The following is a 27,360-nucleotide window of genomic DNA, read 5'->3' on the forward strand; positions in this document are numbered from 1 at the left end:
ATTTTCGTTTCAATTAGAGCGTAATTTTGTTGGGTTGAACTATACTCATGATAGTTTTCTTCATCGATATTATAGTTTGAGCTTACTCTTCTTTGTCGTGATGGTGCGGATGGTGTAGGTTTTCCTTCGGAAAAGATTGAAGTGAAAACAGAAAGTACAAATAAGTTGTATGTTGCTCCTAAGAGAATTTTCCAAAACCCTATGGTTCTGTTTGACATTTTGTGAATTTCGAAAGCTCTTAGCATTGTGGTAATCACGTCAAGTATGAACTTTATGCATAGGAAAACTGCAAAATAAGTACCAAGTTTTTCCAGATAATACGTTATATGCCGAATGTTCCCGTAAATTGTGTCACGAAGTAGTTCGGGGACAGTAGGGAATCGAGATAAATTTGACGATTTATTCCCATTGCTGAGGAATAGATATCTTTCTCACTGTAGTCAATTTCCCTCGAACTTAGAACTTCATGTGAAATTTTTTGAAGTACTGATTTGGAAGCGGAACTGTGCAGAATGTTGTCCCAAAAATCTTTTAATTGGTTAGGAGTATAGATACCTGCGCGTTGGGATTCATAGCCAACTGAATTTATGATATGGCCAATTGAAAGCGGTGAGAACAAGAAAGGAGTTTTGAATGGAACAGGGGCAGTCATCAAATGGTACCAAGATTTTTCGTTATCTAGGTCAAGTTGGTAGGCATTTTTATAACCTCCAACGCATTTTACTTTATTGGCAAAAGGAAATGTTTGCCTAGTAATAGGATCGACGAACATTGTTCGATCATTATAATGAATAGGAATACGATCGTAGCAGCGTTCGAGAACTTTTAATGGCGAGTTTTTCTTTGGGCAGTGGTATAGCCAACCGATGCTACCGTCCGTGTCCAGAAACATAGACCGGTTGCCTGTTAGCATATAACCAGCTAGCCTATTGTTTTGAAGGGCTAACATTAAAATCGTTTGTTTTTGAGTTCTATCAAGTTCGCACTGATTCATAATAACATTATGCCAGGATTGCTTGATCCTCAAATAGTTGTGATAAATAATGTAATCCAGCTTAGCGGCTAAGTGAACCTCATAATCTAGCTCGTCTTCACCTACATGGGCCCAGGGTGTACGTGAAGGAGAGTGATGAGGGTCATCTTTTACCTTTCTAGTGTACCCGTTCCAACTCAGTTCTGTACCGGATGCTACCGTAACTTTGTGATAACTATGTTCACTTTTTAAATCATTAGGTTTGCCAGTCCTCATATTAAAGCCACCTGAATAAGAAACAAAAAGAGACTCCAAATTAGTTTTGTACAAAGGTTCTGGTTTACCGCACAATGTTTCAGATTGGTCTAAGACTCGCAACTTAATATCCATTTGGGCAGGTTTATGGGTTCCTGGACCTGTATACGGAACTTCTGATTTTTCGTCGCTAACAATAAAGTACTTAGGATTTCCGGCTTCAATGTCATGTTTTATCATTTTGGCATCTTGGGTAAATTTTTTGAAAACAAGACAATTCTCGGGAATGTCCCAAGAGTATGCAAATGGATCTAAAGATGTGGAATCTTATCCTCCTTCGTGCAATGCACACGGCAGTTTCTGCCCTTGGGTGTTGTAGACTGACTTGTCTTGAACATTAACTTCTAACGAAATTTCCTGCATTAGAGTTTCAAAAGAGTAATGGCTTATATCGCCACTATCGTCGCATGAGGTCGATGAATCGTCCTCGAGGTCGGCTCCATAGTTTTTGTATGAAATTTTCCTATTGTTTAGTTCAATTTCAATGTCAAATTTATCTTGAAAGTCGTTAACCGTAAGTTTTCCCGTTCTGTTCGCTTGTTTGCATTGTTCTGGTGAGACAATTAGATGATAGGTAATTAAGGGTGCGTCATGGACAATTGATGAATGAGAAAACATACCGCAGTGATATTTTAAAACATTCACACTAACGGAACACATAACAGCTTTTACAAATGTGCGATAAGACCGTTGATAAATAGTTACTCTAACGTTGCGCATGTCAATGTTTTCAGGGCTGATACTACATGGCGCTACCTGGTTTAAAGAGTACATTTTGTTTTCTTTCATTTGAGAGCAATCATAATGTATAACTCGCAACTTGTGCGACACATCATTGAGCTCGTCTATTTTTTGGTCAAACTGTGAGGGAATGCAGGAAATAAAAGAAATAAATTTTAAGATAAGTATAAAATTTTTAGGAATTTTAAGCATTTTAAGTTTGCTTATTTTATTTTAGAATTTATTTATTTATTTAAATTTTTTTTTTTGCGTAGAGATGTCTGATTATCTCTAACTTTGGCTAATGTGAATTATAAAAGAAGTAAAAAAAAATAGGTAAAAATAAAGGTTTGTGACTTGGTCCAGTAATGTTGGACTTGTCTGTCCGTTACCTGAAACATATAAAACTAAGTGAAGCCAGCCTGATATCGGCTAGTCTGTTGTTTTCTTCTGTTTGACACTCTTCGATTATCCGCATTGTTACTTGGATTAGGCATAGTATTATTATGAGGGTTACTGGAACGCAATGGACTAAATTCTGGGTTAGTTTGGTGTAGGTTTTCCTTCGGAAAAGATTGAAGTGAAAACAGAAAGTACAAATAAGTTGTATGTTGCTCCTAAGAGAATTTTCCAAAACCCTATGGTTCTGTTTGACATTTTGTGAATTTCGAAAGCTCTTAGCATTGTGGTAATCACGTCAAGTATGAACTTTATGCATAGGAAAACTGCAAAATAAGTACCAAGTTTTTCCAGATAATACGTTATATACCGAATGTTCCCGTAAATTGTGTCACGAAGTAGTTCGGGGACAGTAGGGAATCGAGATAAATTTGACGATTTATTCCCATTGCTGAGGAATAGATATCTTTCTCACTGTAGTCAATTTCCCTCGAACTTAGAACTTCATGGGAAATTTTTTGAAGTACTGATTTGGAAGCGGAACTGTGCAGAATGTTGTCCCAAAAATCTTTTAATTGGTTAGGAGTATAGATACCTGCGCGTTGGGATTCATAGCCAACTGAATTTATGATATGGCCAATTGAAAGCGGTGAGAACAAGAAAGGAGTTTTGAATGGAACAGGGGCAGGCATCAAATGGTACCAAGATTTTTCATTATCTAGGTCAAGTTGGTAGGCATTTTTATAACCTCCAACGCATTTTACTTTATTGGCAAAAGGAAATGTTTGCCTAGTAATAGGATCGACGAACATTGTTCGATCATTATAATGAATAGGAATACGATCGTAGCAGCGTTCGAGAACTTTTAATGGCGAGTTTTTCTTTGGGCAGTGGTATAGCCAACCGATGCTACCGTCCGTGTCCAGAAACATAGACCGGTTGCCTGTTAGCATATAACCAGCTAGCCTATTGTTTTGAAGGGCTAACATTAAAATCGTTTGTTTTTGAGTTCTATCAAGTTCGCACTGATTCATAATAACATTATGCCAGGATTGCTTGATCCTCAAATAGTTGTGATAAATAATGTAATCCAGCTTAGCGGCTAAGTGAACCTCATAATCTAGCTCGTCTTCACCTACATGGGCCCAGGGTGTACGTGAAGGAGAGTGATGAGGGTCATCTTTTACCTTTCTAGTGTACCCGTTCCAACTCAGTTCTGTACCGGATGCTACCGTAACTTTGTGATAACTATGTTCACTTTTTAAATCATTAGGTTTGCCAGTCCTCATATTAAAGCCACCTGAATAAGAAACAAAAAGAGACTCCAAATTAGTTTTGTACAAAGGTTCTGGTTTACCGCACAATGTTTCAGATTGGTCTAAGACTCGCAACTTAATATCCATTTGGGCAGGTTTATGGGTTCCTGGACCTGTATACGGAACTTCTGATTTTTCGTCGCTAACAATAAAGTACTTAGGATTTCCGGCTTCAATGTCATGTTTTATCATTTTGGCATCTTGGGTAAATTTTTTGAAAACAAGACAATTCTCGGGAATGTCCCAAGAGTATGCAAATGGATCTAAAGATGTGGAATCTTATCCTCCTTCGTGCAATGCACACGGCAGTTTCTGCCCTTGGGTGTTGTAGACTGACTTGTCTTGAACATTAACTTCTAACGAAATTTCCTGCATTAGAGTTTCAAAAGAGTAATGGCTTATATCGCCACTATCGTCGCATGAGGTCGATGAATCGTCCTCGAGGTCGGCTCCATAGTTTTTGTATGAAATTTTCCTATTGTTTAGTTCAATTTCAATGTCAAATTTATCTTGAAAGTCGTTAACCGTAAGTTTTCCCGTTCTGTTCGCTTGTTTGCATTGTTCTGGTGAGACAATTAGATGATAGGTAATTAAGGGTGCGTCATGGACAATTGATGAATGAGAAAACATACCGCAGTGATATTTTAAAACATTCACACTAACGGAACACATAACAGCTTTTACAAATGTGCGATAAGACCGTTGATAAATAGTTACTCTAACGTTGCGCATGTCAATGTTTTCAGGGCTGATACTACATGGCGCTACCTGGTTTAAAGAGTACATTTTGTTTTCTTTCATTTGAGAGCAATCATAATGTATAACTCGCAACTTGTGCGACACATCATTGAGCTCGTCTATTTTTTGGTCAAACTGTGAGGGAATGCAGGAAATAAAAGAAATAAATTTTAAGATAAGTATAAAATTTTTAGGAATTTTAAGCATTTTAAGTTTGCTTATTTTATTTTAGAATTTATTTATTTATTTAAATTTTTTTTTTTGCGTAGAGATGTCTGATTATCTCTAACTTTGGCTAATGTGAATTATAAAAGAAGTAAAAAAAATAGGTAAAAATAAAGGTTTGTGACTTGGTCCAGTAATGTTGGACTTGTCTGTCCGTTACCTGAAACATATAAAACTAAGTGAAGCCAGCCTGATATCGGCTAGTCTGTTGTTTTCTTCTGTTTGACACTCTTCGATTATCCGCATTGTTACTTGGATTAGGCATAGTATTATTATGAGGGTTACTGGAACGCAATGGACTAAATTCTGGGTTAGTTTGGTGTAGGTTTTCCTTCGGAAAAGATTGAAGTGAAAACAGAAAGTACAAATAAGTTGTATGTTGCTCCTAAGAGAATTTTCCAAAACCCTATGGTTCTGTTTGACATTTTGTGAATTTCGAAAGCTCTTAGCATTGTGGTAATCACGTCAAGTATGAACTTTATGCATAGGAAAACTGCAAAATAAATACCAAGTTTTTCCAGATAATACGTTATTATACCAAATGTTCCCGTAAATTGTGTCACGAAGTAGTTCGGGGACAGTAGGGAATCGAGATAAATTTGACGATTTATTCCCATTGCTGAGGAATCTTTCTCACTGTAGTCAATTTCCCTCGAACTTAGAACTTCATGTGAAATTTTTTGAAGTACTGATTTGGAAGCGGAACTGTGCAGAATGTTGTCCCAAAAATCTTTTAATTGGTTAGGAGTATAGATACCTGCGCGTTGGGATTCATAGCCAACTGAATTTATGATATGGCCAATTGAAAGCGGTGAGAACAAGAAAGGAGTTTTGAATGGAACAGGGGCAGGCATCAAATGGTACCAAGATTTTTCATTATCTAGGTCAAGTTGGTAGGCATTTTTATAACCTCCAACGCATTTTACTTCATTGGCAAAAGGAAATGTTTGCCTAGTAATAGGATCAACGAACATTGTTCGATCATTATAATGAATAGGAATACGATCGTAGCAGCGTTCGAGAACTTTTAATGGCGAGTTTTTCTTTGGGCAGTGGTATAGCCAACCGATGCTACCGTCCGTGTCCAGAAACATAGACCGGTTGCCTGTTAGCATATAACCAGCTAGCCTATTGTTTTGAAGGGCTAACAATAAAATCGTTTGTTTTTGAGTTCTATCAAGTTCGCACTGATTCATAATAACATTATGCCAGGATTGCTTGATCCTCAAATAGTTGTGATAAATAATGTAATCCAGCTTAGCGGCTAAGTGAACCTCATAATCTAGCTCGTCTTCACCTACATGGGCCCAGGGTGTACGTGAAGGAGAGTGATGAGGGTCATCTTTTACCTTTCTAGTGTACCCGTTCCAACTCAGTTCTGTACCGGATGCTACCGTAACTTTGTGATAACTATGTTCACTTTTTAAATCATTAGGTTTGCCAGTCCTCATATTAAAGCCACCTGAATAAGAAACAAAAAGAGACTCCAAATTAGTTTTGTACAAAGGTTCTGGTTTACCGCACAATGTTTCAGATTGGTCTAAGACTCGCAACTTAATATCCATTTGGGCAGGTTTATGGGTTCCTGGACCTGTATACGGAACTTCTGATTTTTCGTCGCTAACAATAAAGTACTTAGGATTTCCGGCTTCAATGTCATGTTTTATCATTTTGGCATCTTGGGTAAATTTTTTGAAAACAAGACAATTCTCGGGAATGTCCCAAGAGTATGCAAATGGATCTAAAGATGTGGAATCACATCCTCCTTCGTGCAATGCACACGGCAGTTTCTGCTCTTGGGTGTTGTAGACTGACTTGTCTTGAACATTAACTTCTAACGAAATTTCCTGCATTAGAGTTTCAAAAGAGTAATGGCTTATATCGCCCCTATCGTCGCATGAGGTCGATGAATCGTCCTCGAGGTCGGCTCCATAGTTTTTGTATGAAATTTTAATATTGTTTAGTTCAATTTCAATGTCAAATTTATCTTGAAAGTCGTTAACCGTAAGTTTTCCCGTTCTGTTCGCTTGTTTGCATTGTTCTGGTGAGACAATTAGATGATAGGTAATTAAGGGTGCGTCATGGACAATTGATGAATGAGAAAACATACCGCAGTGATATTTTAAAACATTCACACTAACGGAACACATAACAGCTTTTACGAATGTGCGATAAGACCGTTGATAAATAGTTACTCTAACGTTGCGCATGTCAATGTTTTCAGGGCTGATACTACATGGCGCTACCTGGTTTAAAGAGTACATTTTGTTTTCTTTCATTTGAGAGCAATCATAATGTATAACTCGCAACTTGTGCGACACATCATTGAGCTCGTCTATTTTTTGGTCAAACTGTGAGGGAAGGCAGGAAATAAAAGAAATAAATTTTAAGATAAGTATAAAATTTTTAGGAATTTTAAGCATTTTAAGTTTGCTTACTTTATTTTAGAATTTATTTATTTATTTAAATTTTTTTTTTTTTTGCGTAGAGATGTCTGATTATCTCTAACTTTGGCTAATGTGAATTATAAAAGAAGTAAAAAAAAATAGGTAAAAATAAAGGTTTGTGACTTGGTCCAGTAATGTTGGACTTGTCTGTCCGTTACCTGAAACATATAAAACTAAGTGAAGCCAGCCTGATATCGGCTAGTCTGTTGTTTTCTTCTGTTTGACACTCTTCGATTTTCCGCATTGTTACTTTGATTAGGCATAGTATTATTATGAGGGTTACTGGAACGCAATGGACTAAATTCTGGGTTAGTTTGGCGTATGATTTGCCCATGTGAATGTGGTGTTGAACTCCTTGTTCTTTCCCTAATCACTTCAATATTCCTATTAGTGAGATGTTCATTTACTGCGCCAGAGGAGCTTCCTTCTATGAAGCCTGAGTCAAAATTTGTTGGTGTTTTATCTAAATCAACAGGGGTTCGATCAAAGTCGGTGATAGGCCAGAATTCTGTTTGCATAGGAATTTGAAAGGAATATCTGTTGACAGGTGTGTTTAGTTTTTTTAGTTGGGAACTCCTCAAGTTTTCGTAGAAGGTTTCTAAGGAATCGTTATTGATACCATATTCAACTGTTAGATCTGGAAGTGTCTCTTCTGCCGGGTAGTATTCAACAAGATGATTTCTATGTGCAACCTTTCTAACCCTTTTGTCGTTATCAAGCTCTATTTCGTAATTCACGTTTGTAATTTTCTTTACTACCGTATATGGGCCTGACCTGAGCTCTTGGAGTTTTTTTGATTTGCCTAATTCTATGCTGTGGTTTTCCATCAGAACCTTTTGTCCAATTTCTAGTTGTTTACCCAATTTGTGTTTATTTCGATGTTTATGTGCCTTTGCGTTGTGAGCTAGGCTGTGTTTATAAGTGCTATTGTAAATTTGTTTAAATTGGTTTTCACGGCTTAGTAGTGAAGATTCTATTTTTGGCTTCAACAATTTGTCAATTTCTTTGTTGTCAGATTTTTGCAGTGTGTGTCTATGTAATGGTAGATCTTTTCAGAAGTCAGAATTGCATGTGAGGTTTGAATTTCTTAATAATCCTAATTTTAGTGAGAGTGGAATTTGAGGTTTTTGACCAAAGATAATTTCATACGGTGAAATTCCTGTACTTGAGTTAGGTACTGTGTTGTGAGCAAAAGCAAACTTCGGGGCAAGTTCATCCCATTTTCCTCCGGCTTGTTCTAAAAACATCCTAAAATGTGCTCCTAAGTGTTTGTTTTGTATTTCAACTTTTCCATTCGTCCATGGTGAGAAGGCGGTTCTTGGGGCTAGAGTGATTCCTAGTTCGTGTATCCAACTAGTGAAGTTTTGATTCATAAACGCTGAACCTTTATCATAGACTAATTTTTGAGGTATCCCAAAAGACAGGATGAATTTTTCAAACGCTTTAATGGTGTCAAATGCGTCCGTAGACCTGACGGGGTAAACTTGAGAAAATCTCGAAAATGAATCTACAATCACCAGACAATGGTGTTTTCCATTTGACGGTGGGTTCAAAGGTCCTTTATGATCAATGTGTACCGTGTGAAAAGGAAATGGTATTGTGTCGGTCCATTTTTCTAAAGGTGCTTCGTATATATCTTTCCGTTTTTGTTTATTTTTTTGACAGTCAAGACAGCTGGCTATGAGGTGCTTAACCCATTTGTACATTCCGGGCCAGTGAAAAAACGTCTTATGTTTGCAAGAGTTTTATCTAAACCAATGTGTCCTGCTAACACATCGTCGTGGGCCAAATTAAATGTTTTGATGAATAGGGAGATTGGTACACAAACTTTGATTAGTTCAGTGTTAGGATCGTCTGTCTGTTCTTTGATGCAGAGTAGGTTTCCAATTATGCATAAATTTTCAAAGTTATTGAGATAGTTTGTTATAGCTTTCGATTGGCGATTTTCAATGGTTTTCAGATCTTTGTTTTGACTTAGAAAAAACTTGCGTATTTGTTGTAATACTGGGTCTTTCAATTGTTCTTCACATAGGACTTCAGTGTTTAGATCAACATTTTTTGCAAAAGAAGTTAGTTTCAAGATCAATTCTTTAGCATCCATATTTTCGTCAAGTTTTTCAGGGAATGGTGATTGTTTTGTTAAGGAAGTTTTATTTTGTTCCTCTTCTGCATTTTGTGCTGCAAAGATTTCAGCAAAAGTAAGAATTTCATGGTCTGGATCATCAATTACTTGGCAACAATTTTCATTATTTGCTTCAATAATTGTATTTGAAGGAGAGTTTTTTTCGCTATTAGCCTCTCCTGAGTTTAAAAAGGAATTGTTAGAAGTTTTTTCCAATTCATTGGTCTCAATTTGAGTCGCTGTTTGTTTTTGATCGTTTAATTTTTTAAAATGATTAATTGCAGAACCTTGTGAGAAGTAGTCGACAAGATTTGTTACTCCACAAATTGTTCCTTTGCTTGGTTTATAACGTTCTTGTGTCAATTGGTCGTTTTTGAATGTATACTTTGCTAGACCTGTTTTGGTTTCTTTAAGTATTGGAGTTTAAAAATCGTCGGCATTGCCTTTTTCGTTGTCATGGAGAACGAAGTATTTTTCCTCGTTTCCATTCTGGTCGTAGAAAGAAATGTCTTTTGGTATTTTTTTGTGTTTTAGTTGATGTTTGTCAAGATCTTTCAGTTTTACGTTTCTACTTAGAATGTCGGGAAAAGCTAGATTCTTTCCTTCAGTCCAAATGATTTTTAGGTTTTGGAACTGTGAAATCACTAATTGGTATCTAAAAAAACGATGGGAGAGTTTCCCTCGTCTTCCCCATAAGTACATTAGTGGTTTGTGGTCCGTGTAAACATAAACAGGAAATGGCGAGCCAATTATGTAGTGCTCGTATGTTTGAAGTGCTGAAATTACACCACATAGTTCACGTGCGGTGGTACTCATTTTCTGCTCTTCTTTAGTGTAAATTCTGGAATTAAATGACACTATTCTCTTCCCTTCAGGAAATTCCTGTACTAGGATAGAGCCAACGCCAATTGAGGAGGCGTCTACGTGAACGTGAAAAGGATGTTTTGTGTCTGGTATAGCTAGTATGGTGTCCTCACTAATGCGGTCTTTTATACTTTGGAAAAGTTTTTCATGTTCCGCTGTCCATTCGAACTTAGTTTCGGTTTTGGTTAAGTCGTAGAATGGTTTACAGTCTACATGCAAGTTTTTTATGTACATGCTGTAGAACCCTAAGCATCCTAGAACTCTCATTACATCACGTTTGTTTTCTGGAGATTTCAAGGCTTTGAGATCTGCTACCCTTTTCTTGACTGGTTGAATTCCTTCTTTGCCTACAATGTGGCCAAGGAACTGAACTTTTCTAAGAAAAAACTTAGTTTTTTCGGGTTGCGCTTTTAAACCTGCTTTTCTTAATAATAAATGGTAGTTTTCAATAATTTCAAACATTTCGTTTTCAGTTTGAGCTTGCATGATAGTGTCGTCAATGTAAGTTATGGCTTGTTTTCGTTTTATTAGTGGTGCAAAATGAATAGTCATTATTCGGCTAAAGAAGTTAGGAAGACCACAAAGGCCGTAAAAACCTCTTTCAAATGTGTACTGTTTTGAACCAATTACAAAACTTACTAACTGTTTTGTCTCCTCGGTGAGGGGGACTTGATTGTAAGCTGAACACAAATCACTAGTAGTGAAGTAGTTCCCTTTGAGCTTAGTCAATAGGCTTCCTATTGGTTCTAGGGGCCATGAATATCTGCTGAGGTCAGTAATTGAATTTAGATAGCGTGCGTCAATTACGAGTTTTATTGTATTTCCTTTAGGGAGGATTATTATCGGGTTAATGAACTCGGAACCCATTTCGTTTTCGTTTCCCATTTCACGGATAATACCTGTTTTGCACAACTGATCCAAAAGAATTTCTAGTTTTTCTTGATAATGAAGGGGTACTTTGGATGGTCTTTGTTTTGACAACGTGACGTTGGGCAATAGTTTTACGTTGAATTTTTGTTTAATTTTTCCAACATCATATTTATGTTGTGAGTATACGTCTTTGTTATGAACTAGTGTTTCCAATAACTGTAACAGTTTTTGGTCAGAGATGTCTGATTGGCTAAAATCAAATTTTTTAAGGAAAGTTTGGTCTGTATCTGAAAATCGGCCAATTATTTCTGGTTTAACCTCAATGGGTCGCAAACTATCCTCTCTTTCACTGTGGGGTTTTAAATTTTTTAGATCGTCACTGAAATCAGTTTCTAATTCGTAATTGTCAGTAAAGTCTTGTTCACGCCTACGTTTTTCAGTTTTTTTCTGTTTATTAGTTTTGTGATTTGAAATAGTTTTTTCGGAGTTAGGTTTTATTATTGGAGAAACACAATTTTCACTTACATGAAAAACTTGATTCCAATCGGTCTCACTAGTCAATAGATGGTCTATAAAAGCAAGATTGTCTACAACTGTAAAGTTTTTCTTTGGCTCAATCTGAATGTCCTCTAAGGTGTGACCTATTGGGCCTTTAGCAATGACAACCTTATTATTTTGCGGATTGTTTAACATTATAGGTAACTCCTTTTCCTTTTGGAAACATCTTACATTATAGGTATAAATACCTTTTTTCTGTAACTCTGATCCAATAATAAAGGATGTTCCTTTTCGGAAAAATTCGTTAGTGGGCTTTATGGTGATGACACGAGTTGTTTGGGGAGCTAGATGAAGTTGGATGTCCATAAAAACCGTTTTGTAGAGACTAACATAGGGGTAACTTTTAGTTTGATATCTGCTAAGTGAAATGAAAATGCCGGGATAAATTTTTAGTTCAATTTTTGGTGTTGAAATATCAATTGATTTTGTAGAGCTATCAAGAAAGTCCATTCCCAAAATGTTTGGCTTACATCCGTCTTTGGCTGAAACCCATGTTTTTATTTTCACGTTGTATTTTCCTTCTATGTCGAATGATGAATTGAAAGTAATATATCCCAAGAGCTTTAGTTTTTCTCCGTTAACGGCTACAGTGTTAGTTTTTATTTTGACAAGATCTAATTTTTGTGTTTTGCATATTTCACTGTATGTATAGTAGTTAATAATAGAACTGGTTGCACCTGTATCAAGAAGGAACTGGGTTTCTAGACCGTTATTTTTATTCTTGTCTCCGACGGGTTGGTATAAGTTAATATAAATATGTTTGTTGATGATTTTATTAGTGTTATTAGTTTCAGAGGGTGACGGAGACTGGTCTAGTTTAAATTAGCATGATTGTTTTCATCATCGCTGAAATAGGAACTAGAGCTATTGTTCATGAAGTGCACTTTAGGACTTCGCTCTCGGCTACTATCTCGTGAGTTATAGCCACTGTTAGGTCTGTTACCTTGTCTATTTGAATCATTGCTTCGTTCGTTTGAATAATTTCTGTATCTCTGCTCACTGTTTGGTCTATCTCTGCTACTATTTCTATCAGACCTGTATGAATCTCTCTGATTTTGTCTATCTCGAGAGTCGTAACTACCTGACCGATGTCGGTTTGATGAAGTGTAATTGGATGGATGAGGAGAGTTATTCCTATAATTAGGAGTGTGTTGTCTGTTGTTTTCACTTGGATAATTATCTCTTCTTCGATCGTTATTGTTCGGGTAATGACTTTGCTGTCCTGGTGATCTACCTCGGTTTTGACGATAATTATCTGTAAACTTATCTCTGGTTTGCGGAGGCTGTTTGTTTTGTTCTTTATTTTCTTTGCGTTTGTAGCAGTATGCAATTGTGTGACCAGACTTTCGACAATATTTGCAAAATCTGGTTTGATTTTGGTTCATTCGGGGGTTGTTGTTATTATATGTTGCGTTGATTTTGTGGTCTTTCATTAAACTTGTTAGTTCCATGATCTGATTTTTTAGACCTTCAATTTCTAATTTGTTATCCATGCTGTTGGATGATGTACCAGTAAATTCACTGCTCACTGCAAAACTCAAATCTTTAGTCGATACATGATCTCTAAGTTGTTGCCAAGTGGCACCTACATTTTCGATTAGAAATTGATGTGCTTTCTGTTTTAGAGCGGGTGGTGTTAGTCCTCTAACAAAATATTCCATACTTTTTCCCTCTCTGAAGGCTTCATTGAAATCGGGATCCGGCCAACCTTTTTCTATTGTTTTGGTTAATCTGTGTATGTAACTTTTGATTAGCTCTTCTGGTTGTCTCCTTAAGTTTTCTACTTCAATCCGTTTTCTGTACTTATCCTTTTCATCTGTAAACCTGGCTATGAATTGCGTTCGGATGTCATTCCACGCTAATGCTGGATTCAATGATTCAAACCACTGCGCGGCGGGTCCTCGCAAAACCGAACCGAAAAGTGCTCTCTGCCTAGCATCATAAACTGCGGCTTGGTCAGGGTCAGCTGCTGGTCTAGTTCCGAGAGAGAATTGTATTTTTCTTATTATAAGGTTGATAAAGTCTTGTGCGTCCTCTGATGGGTCTAAACCGGTAAATTTTTCAAGTGCTATGTCGGGATATGCTACTACGTTTGCCATTTTTGATTAAAGTTAAGACCGTAAATTTTGTTTTAAAATTTTGTTTGTGTAATAATTTTTTTTTTGTGGTTTATGTGTATTGGGTTATATTGTTATAGCTGAATTAGAACGCGCTATTTTCTATGCGAAATCAGGCTTTGTTACCTATATATGTTCGACTATCCCCGTCTTCGGCCTATGCGTTGGTTCAAAAGAGAACCCGCAGCCTCACCCACTCAGGCCCCAGCTAAACTTACTAACAAAAGTGGGACCTCTAGCCTATAGGACTAGAGAACTGCATTGAGTGGATCGCATCATAATGTTCGGTGTGCAATGAACAATGCGTGAGGACAATTATCGAACTTGTGACTTACTTAGAAAGCCTGAAGACCTATAAATTTGAAGTGCTAACAGTACAAGGTGAAAAAAATTGTAGCACGTTTTAATTCAGCTAACTAGTAAAAGTTTTCTATATATATAAATATATATATATATATATATTTATTAATTAATTATAAATTAATTTATTAATTATAATTCAGAAGTGTTTTGGTTAATATTTGTAATATCTATTGTGTTGTATGAGGGTATTTCAATATTACTATTTGGAATCTTTAGTAAGTTTAGTATATTGAAGAATTCAGGGTTATTCCAAATGTACGTGATAAAAAAATTCGCAAAGGAAGTTGGCTCAAATTTGTAGAAAATTGCTAGGAAAGTGCTATTGTTTGTTATGAATCGTGTCACTTTGCACGTTTTATTATTTGTTGTAACTGTGATATTCAGATGTTCAACGATTATGGTTTGCACATTGTCCATTAATTCATTTGTTAAAACCTAAGTTATCAAAAGATGAGAGGTGCTAGAATAGTAAACTTAAAATGAAAAAGCGACAAGGTTTATAAATCTAGAAGAGAGTTAACAATATCTAAGTTTGGTTAGAATCGATTAAAACAACTAACTTCTCTATTAGAAATATCCCACCTGGGTAAAAATAGTGTTAACAGAGTAAAGAAACTTTTGCCTGATTGGGTTGGACTGATAATTTATTCTTTTCGTTTCTGCTAGCAGTTGATTTCAATAAAAGCGGTGCAATTACGGAATACGCGCGTGCTATTTGTTAAAACCGAATTATCAGATAATTAAAAACAAAATATCAGGCGTGATTCTTTCCTCTGGTCGCACCAGTTATCATAATCGGGGCTGTATCCAGAATATATCCGAATTGTCCACAACCTCGAAAATGATAAAGTAAACCAATCGCTGTGTTATCGCTCTTGGTTTACCGATTAGTGCGTATAAGTCTCAGTTAAATTACTAATGTGGTTAAATAAGTTATTAATTCACCAAGTTATGTATACAGTTAGAAAACCCGTTCCAATCTAATAATATTTAAAATATAAAGCTATAATATTGAACATCTATAAAAGGCTCTTCGTTCTCAAATCAGCGGGGATAGCTGGAACTTATGAGCTATACTAAGTTTGGCTTACCAGTTTAGTTTCAGGACGGTCGGATTAGATTTTAGAAAAAAAAACTAAAGTTTAGTCTGGGAGTTTGTTTGTGAGGAGAATGTGCGGAAGTAAGTAGAGTTTTACAAGTCAAAAATTTGGCTATTTTTTAACAGTTTTTCTGCCAACTGATTTTCAGGATTCTCGGTGTGTTCTGTTTTTTCAATTCAGAGATTTCTCTCTCTCAACTTCGTTTCGAGAGAGAACCATCTGCGCCACGTCAGATGGTTGACGACATCTGACGTTGCGGGATGAAAATAACACACCATTTGGTGATTCAGTATTTATTCACCAAGTTTGCTGTTTGTTTTAAGTGGCAGTTGGTTCTCCAGTAGCTGCTTCTTTTATGTTTGTGGTAGAAAGTACCATATGGTGCAAGAACCACGGAGCCAAAGTTTTCAAGTGTGACTCAACTCTAACTCAACTTTTTGTGACCTTGGAAGGTTTTAAAAGTGAACTAGAAAGGTGTTTCTACGGTTACAGTTCGCATTGGGTAAAATGGCATTGGGTAAAATGGCAGGTTGGGTAAAATGGCATTGGGTATAATGGCATTGGGTAAAATAGAATTGGGTAAATTGTCCTGGCACCAAAATAAGCCATTCTTTGTTAATTCGCCGAATTGGAATACAAAGCGAAAATAATTTCCCACTGGCGGGTCGGTGGGCTCGCTTCGCGACTTCGCCTCGATTTGCCGATAACCGACCCGCGATTTCCGGATTACATCCCACAGCACATGAGAGGCATGGCCATGAACAGCGGTCCGCAATTGCGCCTAAACTGATATTTGGCTATCTAAACTATAGGCCAAGTAATAATGTGCTAAAGTGTAGCACAGAAGGGGGCGATTCTCTGCTAGGTACCAAGGGGGGGGGGGAATTGTTGAAAAGATCCCATTTTAAGCAATTTTTAACCGCGAAAGGCTTCAAAGGTTTTTCATAATTGCAAAAATTTCCTTCAACCAACAGGTTGCGACCAACCTCCTCCATGTACGGCTACAGCCCCAACTGGGTCGTCAATTTTGAGGTACTCGATCAGGAACCCGACCATGATCACAACAGCTCCCCCCACTCCCCCAACAACCAGTGCCTCACTAGGTGTCATGACTGGGCAGAATGAAGTGATCGAGACAAGACCACCCAAAATGCCATTTATTATCCAACTGACGTCAAATTTGCCCTTCTGCATGAAGAAACTGAAATAATTTCAACTTCGAATAATGTTTTTTTTAAAAAAAATAAATAGGCATTTGGAAAAAATAGAGATCATTTTCGAATCAAATTGCCCACACTCGAAAGACCTCCAGAAGTTCTCAAATTTAAAATTTCGAATTGCTCAACAAAAAGTTGGACAGGAACAAGTTATTAGGTAATTTAAAGCATTTAGGAGCGACTAATGAAACCAGAGGAACTTTGATCAAATTTTGACAAATCTGGATATTGGTCCCAAAGATATATTCATCGAATTATTAACCGGCTTGTTTATGATCTTGTTGTTTGTCAATTGTTGGCAGCAAACGAGACATAATCAAGTTCATTAAATATAAAATTTGCTATTATTGGGTTTTCAACTGGTTCTGGTAATACAAAATTGATACTTGTGCGAATTTCAAAATTCATTTGGTATCTGCTCTACAGATTACAGATTATCTTCGATTGACTCCTCAAAAATTAAAAACAACCAGAGTGCAATTTTGTTACTTCAATAATAAGTTACTCAGAATTATCAAATCACTCTTTGCTGAAAAAAGACAATAAGTCACTATCAATTAAAGACAAAAAAGGAAAACACTATAAATAAAGGTAAAGTTCAGATAATTTTACCTGAAAAAACACCGTCACTTACCTAAAATTTTCAGGTAGTTTTGCCTTACCAGAACCCTTATCGTTTTAATCCAACAACTCCATACGTCGAAAAACAGTAGTCTAAGTACACGTTACAAAATCTTAGTCGCCTGAGGACTTAGTGTCCTGGCACGAGGGCGCTTGCGTCCAATTGCTGGACACGAGGCCCCGGGGACTAAGATTTTGTTCTAACGTATTTAGAGAACCAGTGTAGAATTTTGCATTTTGTCGTTAGAAGGCTTATAGCTGAGGACTGGCTAGCGCCAATAACTCTATCGATTTCAAAAGGTTTATTCGGTGGGTCGTCTATTTGCTGAAACTGATGTCTTTTGTCCTCAGTTGCTCTCGGCCGCCGTTCAAAAGTTCCGTTGATTAAATAAATTAACAGTAGAAAATAAATAATCAAGCCAAAGTAACAATAACACCGGCAAGAAATGTTCTCAAATGCAATTAATTAATTAACCGAAAATGTAGATACATAAACCCAAAAATATTTACTCTAAATAATGGGTGCACACTTCTAAAAAGAATTTTCATCAAATCAATTCCCAGCTTCTGAAAGGTATTTTCCGTTTCTGAAAAGTGTTCCTAACTATTTCAGTCCCATTTTTAAAGTTATCTCAAATTCTGCGTTTCCGTCTTAACAAAATCTAAAAGTCAAATTTGTTGATCGCAAATTGTCTCACAGTCCGACTGCTGTTGACAAAAATTAATCAAGCTCAACTTACTTTTAAATTTTTCTTCTCTATATAGAACCAACTGTTCTGTATCCTCTCTCTTCGTTCTCTGTATCTAGAACCAACTGTTCTGTATCTTCTCTCTTCGTTCTCTCTATCTAGAACCAACTGTTCTTTATCCTCTCTCTTCGTTCTCTCTAGCTAGAACCAACTGTTCTGTATCCTCTCTCTTCGTTCTCTCTATCTAGAACCAACTGTTCTGTATCCTCTCTCTTCGTTCTCTCTATCTAGAACCAACTGTTCTGTATCCTCTCTCTTTGTTCTCTCTATCTAAAACCAACTGTTCTGTATCCTCTCTCTTCGTTCTCTCTATCTCGCGGTTTTCGCTTTCTACTCTCAATAACTTAGATGCAACGCCTTCTGCCACGTGGCATTAGAAATCGTTACCTGTGTGAACTACTGTCATTACACCTCTTTGTTCTACTACTCGCTCTATTTTGGGGATGGTTGATTGCTAGCTGCATTGATTTCTTTACTTTCGCTCTTTTGGAACGCTCTTCCGAAGATGAACTCAACTCTCATTGGTCAACGAAACAAGTCACGCTGCACTACCCCTACCTATGTCACGAGTTATGCAAATTCTTTCACGCAAATACCAATCCACCTACTAAATACCAAACGTCAAATGCTTTGCATAATATTAGCTCCTCCCTATTGTACTGAAGAAACGAATCACTTGACTTTTGAACCAATTAAAAACCAATGTTTGAAAATACTCCCCTACCATATACCAAATTCATCAAAAGTAATCTGATAGAGCACACAAATAATCAAGGTCCTCATGCTACGATCACCATTTGCAAGATTAAATGATTTTTAGGCCAACGAAATATTTGCGCATGTCGCAATTTAACCCGTACGTTTAAGAACTTTTCCCAATTTCTCCTGAATGTTCCGAAGTATTCCATTCCAATGTACCAACCATTCCGTTTCAAAAATGATAATCATCTTTCTGCTAACAGAGATTTTCTAGTTGGGTTAAATGGCGACATATTTCTCATTGGACCAAACGTCAATTATATACTTTTATCAAAACAAAAAACATCTATAGTTGCCCTTTGTCTATCTTTAAAACTGCTTAAAATGTCAACCCGTAAAATATTTCTAAAAGTAGTCTGAATTTCCGCCACGATCCTAATTTCGGCATGGATGCCCTCCTGAAATCTCGCCTGTCCATTTCAGAATGTGGTGAGTAATTTAGAGTCTCTTTTTTCATTGTTCGTTATCTTCTGCTTGCTTGAAAATACCCATGGAAGAGTTCATTTGTGAAATCTGAGTAATCCGAAATTTATGTCAACATAGGGAGTGGGCGTTGACTTTGCCTATAATTTCAACATTATAATCTATAATATTCTATTTTCCTTCGTTCCTACAATTTCGGGCAAGTTTTTGTTGTTTCAGGAGTCATAGTGTTTCCTTGTGCTATTTTCCAAATTTCGCTGGAGCGCAATGCATGGTGTAGACAGAGTCTGCAAACCATCGTCATTTAACTTTGCTATCCAATATAAACTGTAGGACAATATAAACAATCAGAAGGACATACTGCCTCGGGCTCTTATCCCGATTTTGGTTACTTTTCAATGAATAGTTTAGAAGTTTCATGAGTTAAGCTTTTTCCCAGTTTTCCTGGGATAGGGACCCGGGAAAGACGATTTAAGTCTGTTTTATGTTTCATTTGTAATTAGGGTACTTAGGGTTGCAAGTCCTGTGATTTCTAAGAGATAACAGTGACGCTAATTATGACTTCCTCCTACCTCAACCTAACTCACTTTGGGCGCTAATAGCTCGGGTTCAAACTCTCATATCGAAAAATACCCACTGATAAGGTCCTATTGAAATCATCATTTCTATCCACTCCCATATTTTCATGTCAATAGGACTTTCTCCTCGGAAACGGGGGATGCTGAGCGAACTTGGTAGATTCTGTATTTCTTGAAAAATTTTCTAAGTTCTTTGTCAAATTTATCAAACTCGATACTAGTTCTCATTCTTTCTGCTTTGCTATCATTCTTTATACCACACTTTTAAAGCAGCTCGTTTTTGATTCACTTCTTTATATACCAAACTATATTCTTCTTTTTTATCTAAACGTTGTTTTCTTCTCATTATTCATTTGGTTCCTTTTCTTTTATCCATGGACCCAATTGAATATAATCAAATTTCCGACTACCATCTTAATAAGACCATTCCTAATACGTGTATCGACAATTTATCCCGGAACGCTTTCATTCGTAAGTCGAAACGCTATCATTTTTCTGATGGCGTTCTTCGAAAGAACGGAAGAACTGTTGTTCCCGCCTCAGCAGCATGGGAAACTTTAAAACATATTCACGATGTAATTCTTGACCATAAAGGTGCGGGAAAAGCATTAGAAAGTTTTGCCGCTGAACGTTACGACATTTACAAGTTGCGGGATATATGCCGCTATCTTATTTTGTTTTGTACTGTATGCGCCTATCGACGTCTTGTTACTATCGAGGGTAAGCGAATAGTGCAAATAAGTGAGAAGAAGCGGACAATAATTTGTCGGGCATTAGAATTGGAGCCTAAGGAGAAGCTTCCTTTTAATGTCAGAGATACTCCTTCAATAGATCTGCCGAAGGAACTGATCGACGTAAAAGATTGCGCGACTAACCGTTATAATTGTTTCCTTGCCTGCTTTAGTACACTACTTACAGGGTCAATCAATAATTCTGAAGCACTCGTTGTCGTGTTGGAGGCAGCTCGGGAGAATTACCTTAAGAAGTGGTACGACAGTTACTACTTTCCGCGTATAGATCTTAATCAGAGCCTGAAAGAACGCGGTATCCAAACTATCGTCTTGTTTGCTCTGGCTAAGATCATGGGAGTGCATATTATTGAGTACGATGCAGACAATGGGATTTGGGGTTATTATGCGGGCAATAGCCGGGGGAGCGAAAATGGCGCAATTTATACTTGGTTTGAAACGCGCAAGGATAACGAGGCTTACACTATGCTTGTCGTGGGTGCCTTGAATAAACCCAAGGAACCAAAACCCAAGAGTCGTCGCTATTGAGGCTACCCGGATTTCGTGACCGTAAGTGTAGTTAGCCCCGCTTAGACTTTTCGTCTTTTCTTAACAAAGGGGTCGTCTCTTTGTCTATTAGCTTTGAATAGATCTTGTTGATTAGTCGAAGTTGCTTTTGTTCATTGTTAATTAGCGTTCGATTAGTTGCATTGATAAACTTTAATAACTTCTAGCTTGTGCTGCTTTAAAACGCAATTTAATTAACAAAATGTTGTTCATATCAAGTACGTTGATGTCTTTATAAGTATCTTTGATTTTACTTGGTCATTTGATTGATTTGCAAAATTATATACTCTACAACCAGAGGGGAGAAAGGTGTTGAATTTCACTTCAAATTGAAGTGAAGAGTACAATTTCGCAGATTAGTGAAAGAAAAATTTTATTCTTAAAAATATACAGGAGTTGAAATAAACTAAACGTCTTAGTCTCCGATAACGAAGAAGACGATCAGTGGTTTGATCAACGTGCCAAAACTTAGATTTCTTTAAGTCTAAGTTCAAACAATGTTCTATGACTCCAAGTTTTATTGACTGATTAAATCGTACGCTGGGTTCTTTGATATACACCTATTCGAGGATTTACGTTCCAGCCAACTGTGTCATTGGGTTGTTGACTTAATATTCAGTGCCAATGACCAGTTTCGCTTTTTCACTGCTGCATTAACCGGTACAAAATTCATGCACTCCTGTAAATTGAATGTCATTTCAAATTTTACAAATTTCTTTTTGAGGAAAAAATATGTGCTTACGTCATAATAAAAGTGACAATTCCTCCTCCAATTGATCCGTTAATTGTTGTAACAGCCGCTTTTGAGGCCAACTTCCACTTTCCACCCGCCACACCATAAGTCGACCTGAAAATTCAGCAATTCTAGTGAATATCAGATAAAAAATTGTACTTTGTTGAATTTTCTAAAACATCACCAATATGATTCAATTTTTGCTATCAATCATCAATTGACGAGTTGAGAAATCTGATGTTGTTCAATAAGCATTGATTGGTTACTGAATTCCAGTTTAATATCACAAGTGCAGAGGCCAGCAATAGCAGGAAAAATGTGGCACTGAATGTACGAGTATTGTTAATCATAATTTCATTTAATGATGCATAAGATTATCGAGAGCCTCAATACACTGAGTAAATTTGAAAAAAATGAGTAATTACTGAGTAATTAAAAAAATTAATCAAAGTAAAGCACACTATATAAAGAAAATCTATCAAGAATGGTTCCATTACCCAAATGAGGGCAAAACATTGCTATCTGAATACGTTTCTTTAACACTTAAGATGTCTCATAAAGCAATTGCATTGAAAGATTTTGCGCCAATGAGCTTCACATAACTGTTTAACAACATTTTTCTTAGGGATGTCCACTTTTATCGAATGATTTACAAATAAAGTTTCTATGAATATCAAACGCTGTTGAGAACATTCTTAAAAACAATCTTTGATTTAACAAGGGCGCCTGAAATAATTTTATATGTACCAAAAAAGTATTTGTGTTTTTATTTCGTTTCTGGCTTCTTAGTCTCAGAAATGACAAGTCCAACATATTAGAAACCATTTAACAGTTCCAATATACATCTAATAATTTTTGACTTCAAAATCATTCGTTTTCGTTTACTGTTAGTGAAAATTTGATTCTTGCCTGATTTTTTGATGTTTTACTAATTTCGTTACATGATTCCTTAGTTGTAGCTGCAGAAGTATTACATGCTAACTGATAAAAATGTAATCTTTTAGTATAATTTTTTTGGGTTTTAATTTGGTGCGTTAATGACTTTGGCTGCCATTCATTGTCATATATTTTAGTGAAATTCAAACTGTTTTGATACACAGTTTTTTTCCGTGGTTTCCCATTTGCTTCCTACGCAAATAGTGTTGTCTATTGTCAATTAGCATAAAAATTAACTTACATTGTTAGTTGTTTTATTGACTTTGGTTTCTCACACTTTCAGTGACAACTGGTTTTTTTGGCTCACTGTTGGTACATACTGTCAAAGTTTGTTCTATTGATAGAACTCATAGTCAAATCTTTACTGAATTCCTCACTTAATTTGTCAGCTATTAGTACAATTATGAGTCCGCGTTGTATGCGTAACTTAAATTTTTGGACTTAAAAGTTTTTAATTTTTTTTTTCGTTTATTTGAATGAATAAAAAATTCCATGTAACGTATGACTTACCTCATTCTCAAAATGACTTTCTCTCAGTTGCAAAAAAATTTTTTCTATAATTTTAGGAGTTAATTTCAAAAAAGGTATTTCATTCGAATTGAAAGTTGTTCAGGACAACTTCTTGGAAAAAAAGCTTTACTCTATATCTGTGTTAGACATCACTGAAAAGTTAAGACATATTAAAGTTATAGTTTCTTAGGTCCAATTTCATTAGTTGGTTTTTGAGACTACAGTCGACAAAGCCGTCTGTGTTTTTTCTTGGCAATCGGCCCGATCCACTATGGTACCAAAAAGCTACGTACACCTGGAGATTTTTTGAAAAACAATACAATTCTCTTCAAGCTTCTAAATTTCACACACTTTTTTCACACTTAGTGCAATTCATACTTATGAAGCACGAACCGTGCTTTAAAGATAGAAATCATGCTGTACGTAGCTTTTTGTTACCATAGTTTATGTTACTAAATATTCGCTATCAATATTAATTGATATAGGTATGTGATACAGTTGCTCATTTGTCCGGAATAAATGCAATATTAATCAAAAACTATTAATCAAAGAAAAATTGATAAAAAGAAAATTGACCCCAAAATAAACATTCCGATTAATAAAATATTGAAGTGCTGAAATGGAACTATGGATACTCAAGTTCGTATAATTGACTGCATTTTTTATAACCTGCGATGTATCATTTCCTTGACCGTTTGAACTCACGAACTGATTAACTGAAGCGTTTTTCTAACAGTAGAAGCATTCAATAAATATAATTTTATTATATCAAATTAAGCTTTTGCTAACTATAAATTCGAAACGCTAAAAAATCACGTAAAAATGACATTTTCTACATAACTATGCAGCTTCCCCTTGATCAATTTGACTGAGTGTCATTTTTTTACAATTTCTGCGCGCTTTTCTTTATCAAATCTGCACGCTTTTCTAGTAGTTAATAAGATTATCCCACTCTCAAAACCACTACAAATGAAACTATGTCTTTTATACAAGAAAAAAATGCAACTGCGCACCTTGCAATATCTTCGGTTGCAATGTGAGAACAGTTAATCTGTTCTCAGAGAATTCTAGTTCTGGAATTTTAATCGATACTATTAGGAAAAACCCATTTCATTTCGGGCAGTTTGTCCAGGGAAAGTCTAGGTCTTAGGTAGGGAAACTATCAACATCATGACAAGCGGCTGTTCATGCAAAATATGAACGAACCCGCAGTTGAATCCAAGCCACCCCCACCACAGCATGAACAGTCCAAGGAGGGCGTTGATTGGACTGTCCATGTGGAACTTCTCTGGCTCTGTCCACCTGTTGGTTCGTGGTCCAATCATAATGGCCGCCACCAGTGCTGAAAAGAAATCACACTCAATCATTCATATAGTTGTGAAAAGAAGCTTAGAAACCTGAAGAGTAAAATAGAAGTTCCTCGGGTTCAAATGTGGCCATTTTAAATTCATTGTTTCATTCGATTTTTTAAATGTTTTACTTTAAATCATCAGTTGAAATGAAAAGAATTATAATGTCTTTTAGGGGCCAATATTGACTTAAGTACCCAAAATCACCTAGTTGAAGTCGAGCTAAAGTGTTTTCATGGGTCCATCTGAGGTCTTTTCATAGCAAGTTAGGGACTAGCTGGGCCTTTTAATGCGTAGAGTTTTCATAAACTAGATTGAGTTCATCATGGTCTTTTCATTGGTGAAGGAATTGATGTTGTTGAGATTAGTAATAATAGGCCATATTGTATGCTTGTTTGGCTGCATGAACCAGTTACCATAATTTTGACAATCGTCATTTCATCTACAATAACTTTTTAGCAGTGTTGATTGCAAAAATTTAAAATTTCTGATTTTCGTATTACATCAATTCTTTTTAAAACGAATATTGAAATTTTGAATGGCCGTCCTCGTTGACTATGTTAAATGCAAAAATTAACTCTGAAAATGTAAAAAAAAAATTTATGCAGCTAATATTTACCAGGGTCGAACTAAATTATAGCCAATGTTTAGTTTACAGTCGGGTCAAGCTAAAGTCCAGCAAAAAAACTTGGCTTGAGCGAAAATCCAGCTTTTAAAAACTGGGGTTCAACTAAATTCCAGATGATCCCAAACTCTAGCTCAAATTCTTGCATGGAACATTTGTGTTCATCAAGGTCATATAATACCACTTCGCGGTCGAGCACGGTCTTTTCACAAGTGTAGGTCTAGACTAGAGATTTTTAAAAATGAATTGTGTAGCCCAGCAGGGCCCAATAATTAAATATAAAAAATATCAAGACCTGTTGAATTCCAGTTAAATGAATTTCGTACGTGTTCTAATCGTCTTCTCGATTTCGATACTTTCATTTCAAACTCCAACGGTTGATGAGGAATGGCCGTACCTCACAAAACATGAACAAATGCATTCCTTATTTATTTGAAAAAATTAGATTAGCCTTAATTTGGGTTTCATGAAAGCACAACAATACAAAGCCGGCAACTCCTCAGCCATTAATTGATTCAAAAGTCTGTTTTTTGAAATTTTGGGTTGTTGACACGACACTGTTTTAATCTACACTGGTTTGCTTTTGCATAATTGTTAGATGGAAAAATTTGTAATAAAAATTGTCGCATTTCGAAAAAACTGGATAAAATAACAATTGCAAAATAACAATGGCAAAATAACAATTGCAAAATAACAAAATTTGCAAAAAAACAATAAACCATGAAATGAAAATTTTTACCGAGTAAGATATTACAAATTTCAAAAGAAATTATCTGCAGTAATTGTCAGATAATATGCCACCTGACTAAGAATTTTAACAAAATTTTGTAAGTTCTCACTGGAAAAAATCACCCGACAGCTCACAGACTGAAAAATGATTCAGATTGAATACAATTTGTAAAGATTTACGCAAATATCACACTGCAATTTTAATTTTTTGAGCCCAAAAGAACTTCAAAGATTTTTGTAAAGAGTTTTACGCAGTGTAACGGAAAAATCAAATTTTCTACGCATAATTTCAGCGCTCTGATATATTCCTATATGAATTCGAACCAATTTTCTTAAAAGATAGACAATTTTCTCATTTTACTTTCAAGATAATCTCAGCCCTCCACAAGATGTGGACCTCTAGATGCTTGACCCATCACTACTTCGCAATTCACAAGGTGATCGGATTAGCAAACTTGCTCGTTACAATAATCAGTTTGAAGAGGTAAGGGTGAGACAAAAAATGGAAAGGAAAGCATTAGTGAAAAAAATCAGGTTATGAAAATGCAAAAAAGTTTAACAAAGAAACGATTTACATTATTATAACAAAACGAAAAGAATTTTAAAAAATGAAAAAATTAAGAACGGAGAAAATAGAAAGAAACGCACGAAAACTGTCGAAAGTGTTCGAAATTTGTAATAAACGTGAAAAGATGCTGAAATGTAATGAAAAAATATTTAATTGGAAAAAATGCGCTAAAATACCATTACAAGTTTTTCATCATTTGACTAAGTTTAAATACGTGAATATGTGGCATAATAGATAAAGCTCAAGTAAAAGTAGGTTCCAGAGACCAGCTTTTGAAGTTAAATCACTACAAGGCCTGAAAAAATAAGCTCTAATTGCCGCAAGGAATACAAAATTGAGTAGAACATAATCACTAAGATCCTCTAAAATCAAATTGTAGCCGTAAAATATTGATAATTATTACATTGATAAGCATACCCAATAAGCGGATATTTATGTGAGCATTATCCGCTGAAATTTGAAATTGAGTTGCAATCAGAACAATCAATTGTTAGTCGTTAGAAGTAACCACGGCCCGTTGGTTGTCCAAAGGGAAGTTGATTCTGCATTGGGCTGAGATAAAGTTAAATTTAGGCCTATTGCCACTAATGTTGTTAACGAAAAGCACGCTAAACCAGAACTCGCATTGAGCAATAGTTCGCTTTTGACGAATAATAACCAAAAGAAAACTTACTTTTCTTCAGTTTAAGTTCTCTGCCTGCTGCAATAATATATATATATATATATATATATATATATATATGAGCTGAGCTTTCCATAGATATATGGAAGGTGGCAGAGCCAGATCCTATGGAAAAATTGAACTAGACTTGCGTGAAATAAGTAAAATGTGCGCTTACGAAATTACACTAAATCTTTTGAAACTAAATCTTGACAATAAAAAATTAATTTTTTTTCCTCGATAACTATCAACTTTTGTTAATGGGTCAAAGGTTTCATATATTACATTGAATAAGTTTATGACTATTTATCAGTTAATTTTTTTATGCAACGATTTTAATGTCAATTGAAGACATTTGATCGAACAGAAATTGCACTTCGCAATATAAAGCTGAGAAACTTGACCGTCTTGGGTTACTAATCATTCTATATGTCCTGAAGTTCATTTCTAAACGCTCCAAATGTCCCAAAATTGTTTTGT

General features: G+C 35.9%; 1 protein-coding gene across 1 annotated transcript; it reads right to left on the minus strand.

The window, feature by feature from the left end:
* Positions 1-16,090: 16,090 nt before the first annotated feature.
* LOC142356359 (putative ammonium transporter 3) lies at positions 16,091-26,820 on the minus strand. The gene is made up of 4 exons (XM_075408285.1): positions 26,637-26,820; positions 24,155-24,290; positions 21,512-21,616; positions 16,091-16,328 (listed from the first exon to the last, which is right to left on the minus strand). Exons 2-4 carry the CDS (start codon positions 24,271-24,273, stop codon positions 16,091-16,093), a joined length of 462 nt encoding a protein of 153 aa, XP_075264400.1. The 5' UTR covers positions 24,274-24,290; positions 26,637-26,820.
* Between the last annotated feature and the right edge of the window lie 540 nt (positions 26,821-27,360).

Source organism: Convolutriloba macropyga, unplaced genomic scaffold (genome assembly GCF_964194025.1).
Source record: "Convolutriloba macropyga unplaced genomic scaffold, txConMacr16.3 SCAFFOLD_2686, whole genome shotgun sequence".
Lineage (NCBI taxonomy): Eukaryota > Metazoa > Xenacoelomorpha > Acoela > Convolutidae > Convolutriloba > Convolutriloba macropyga.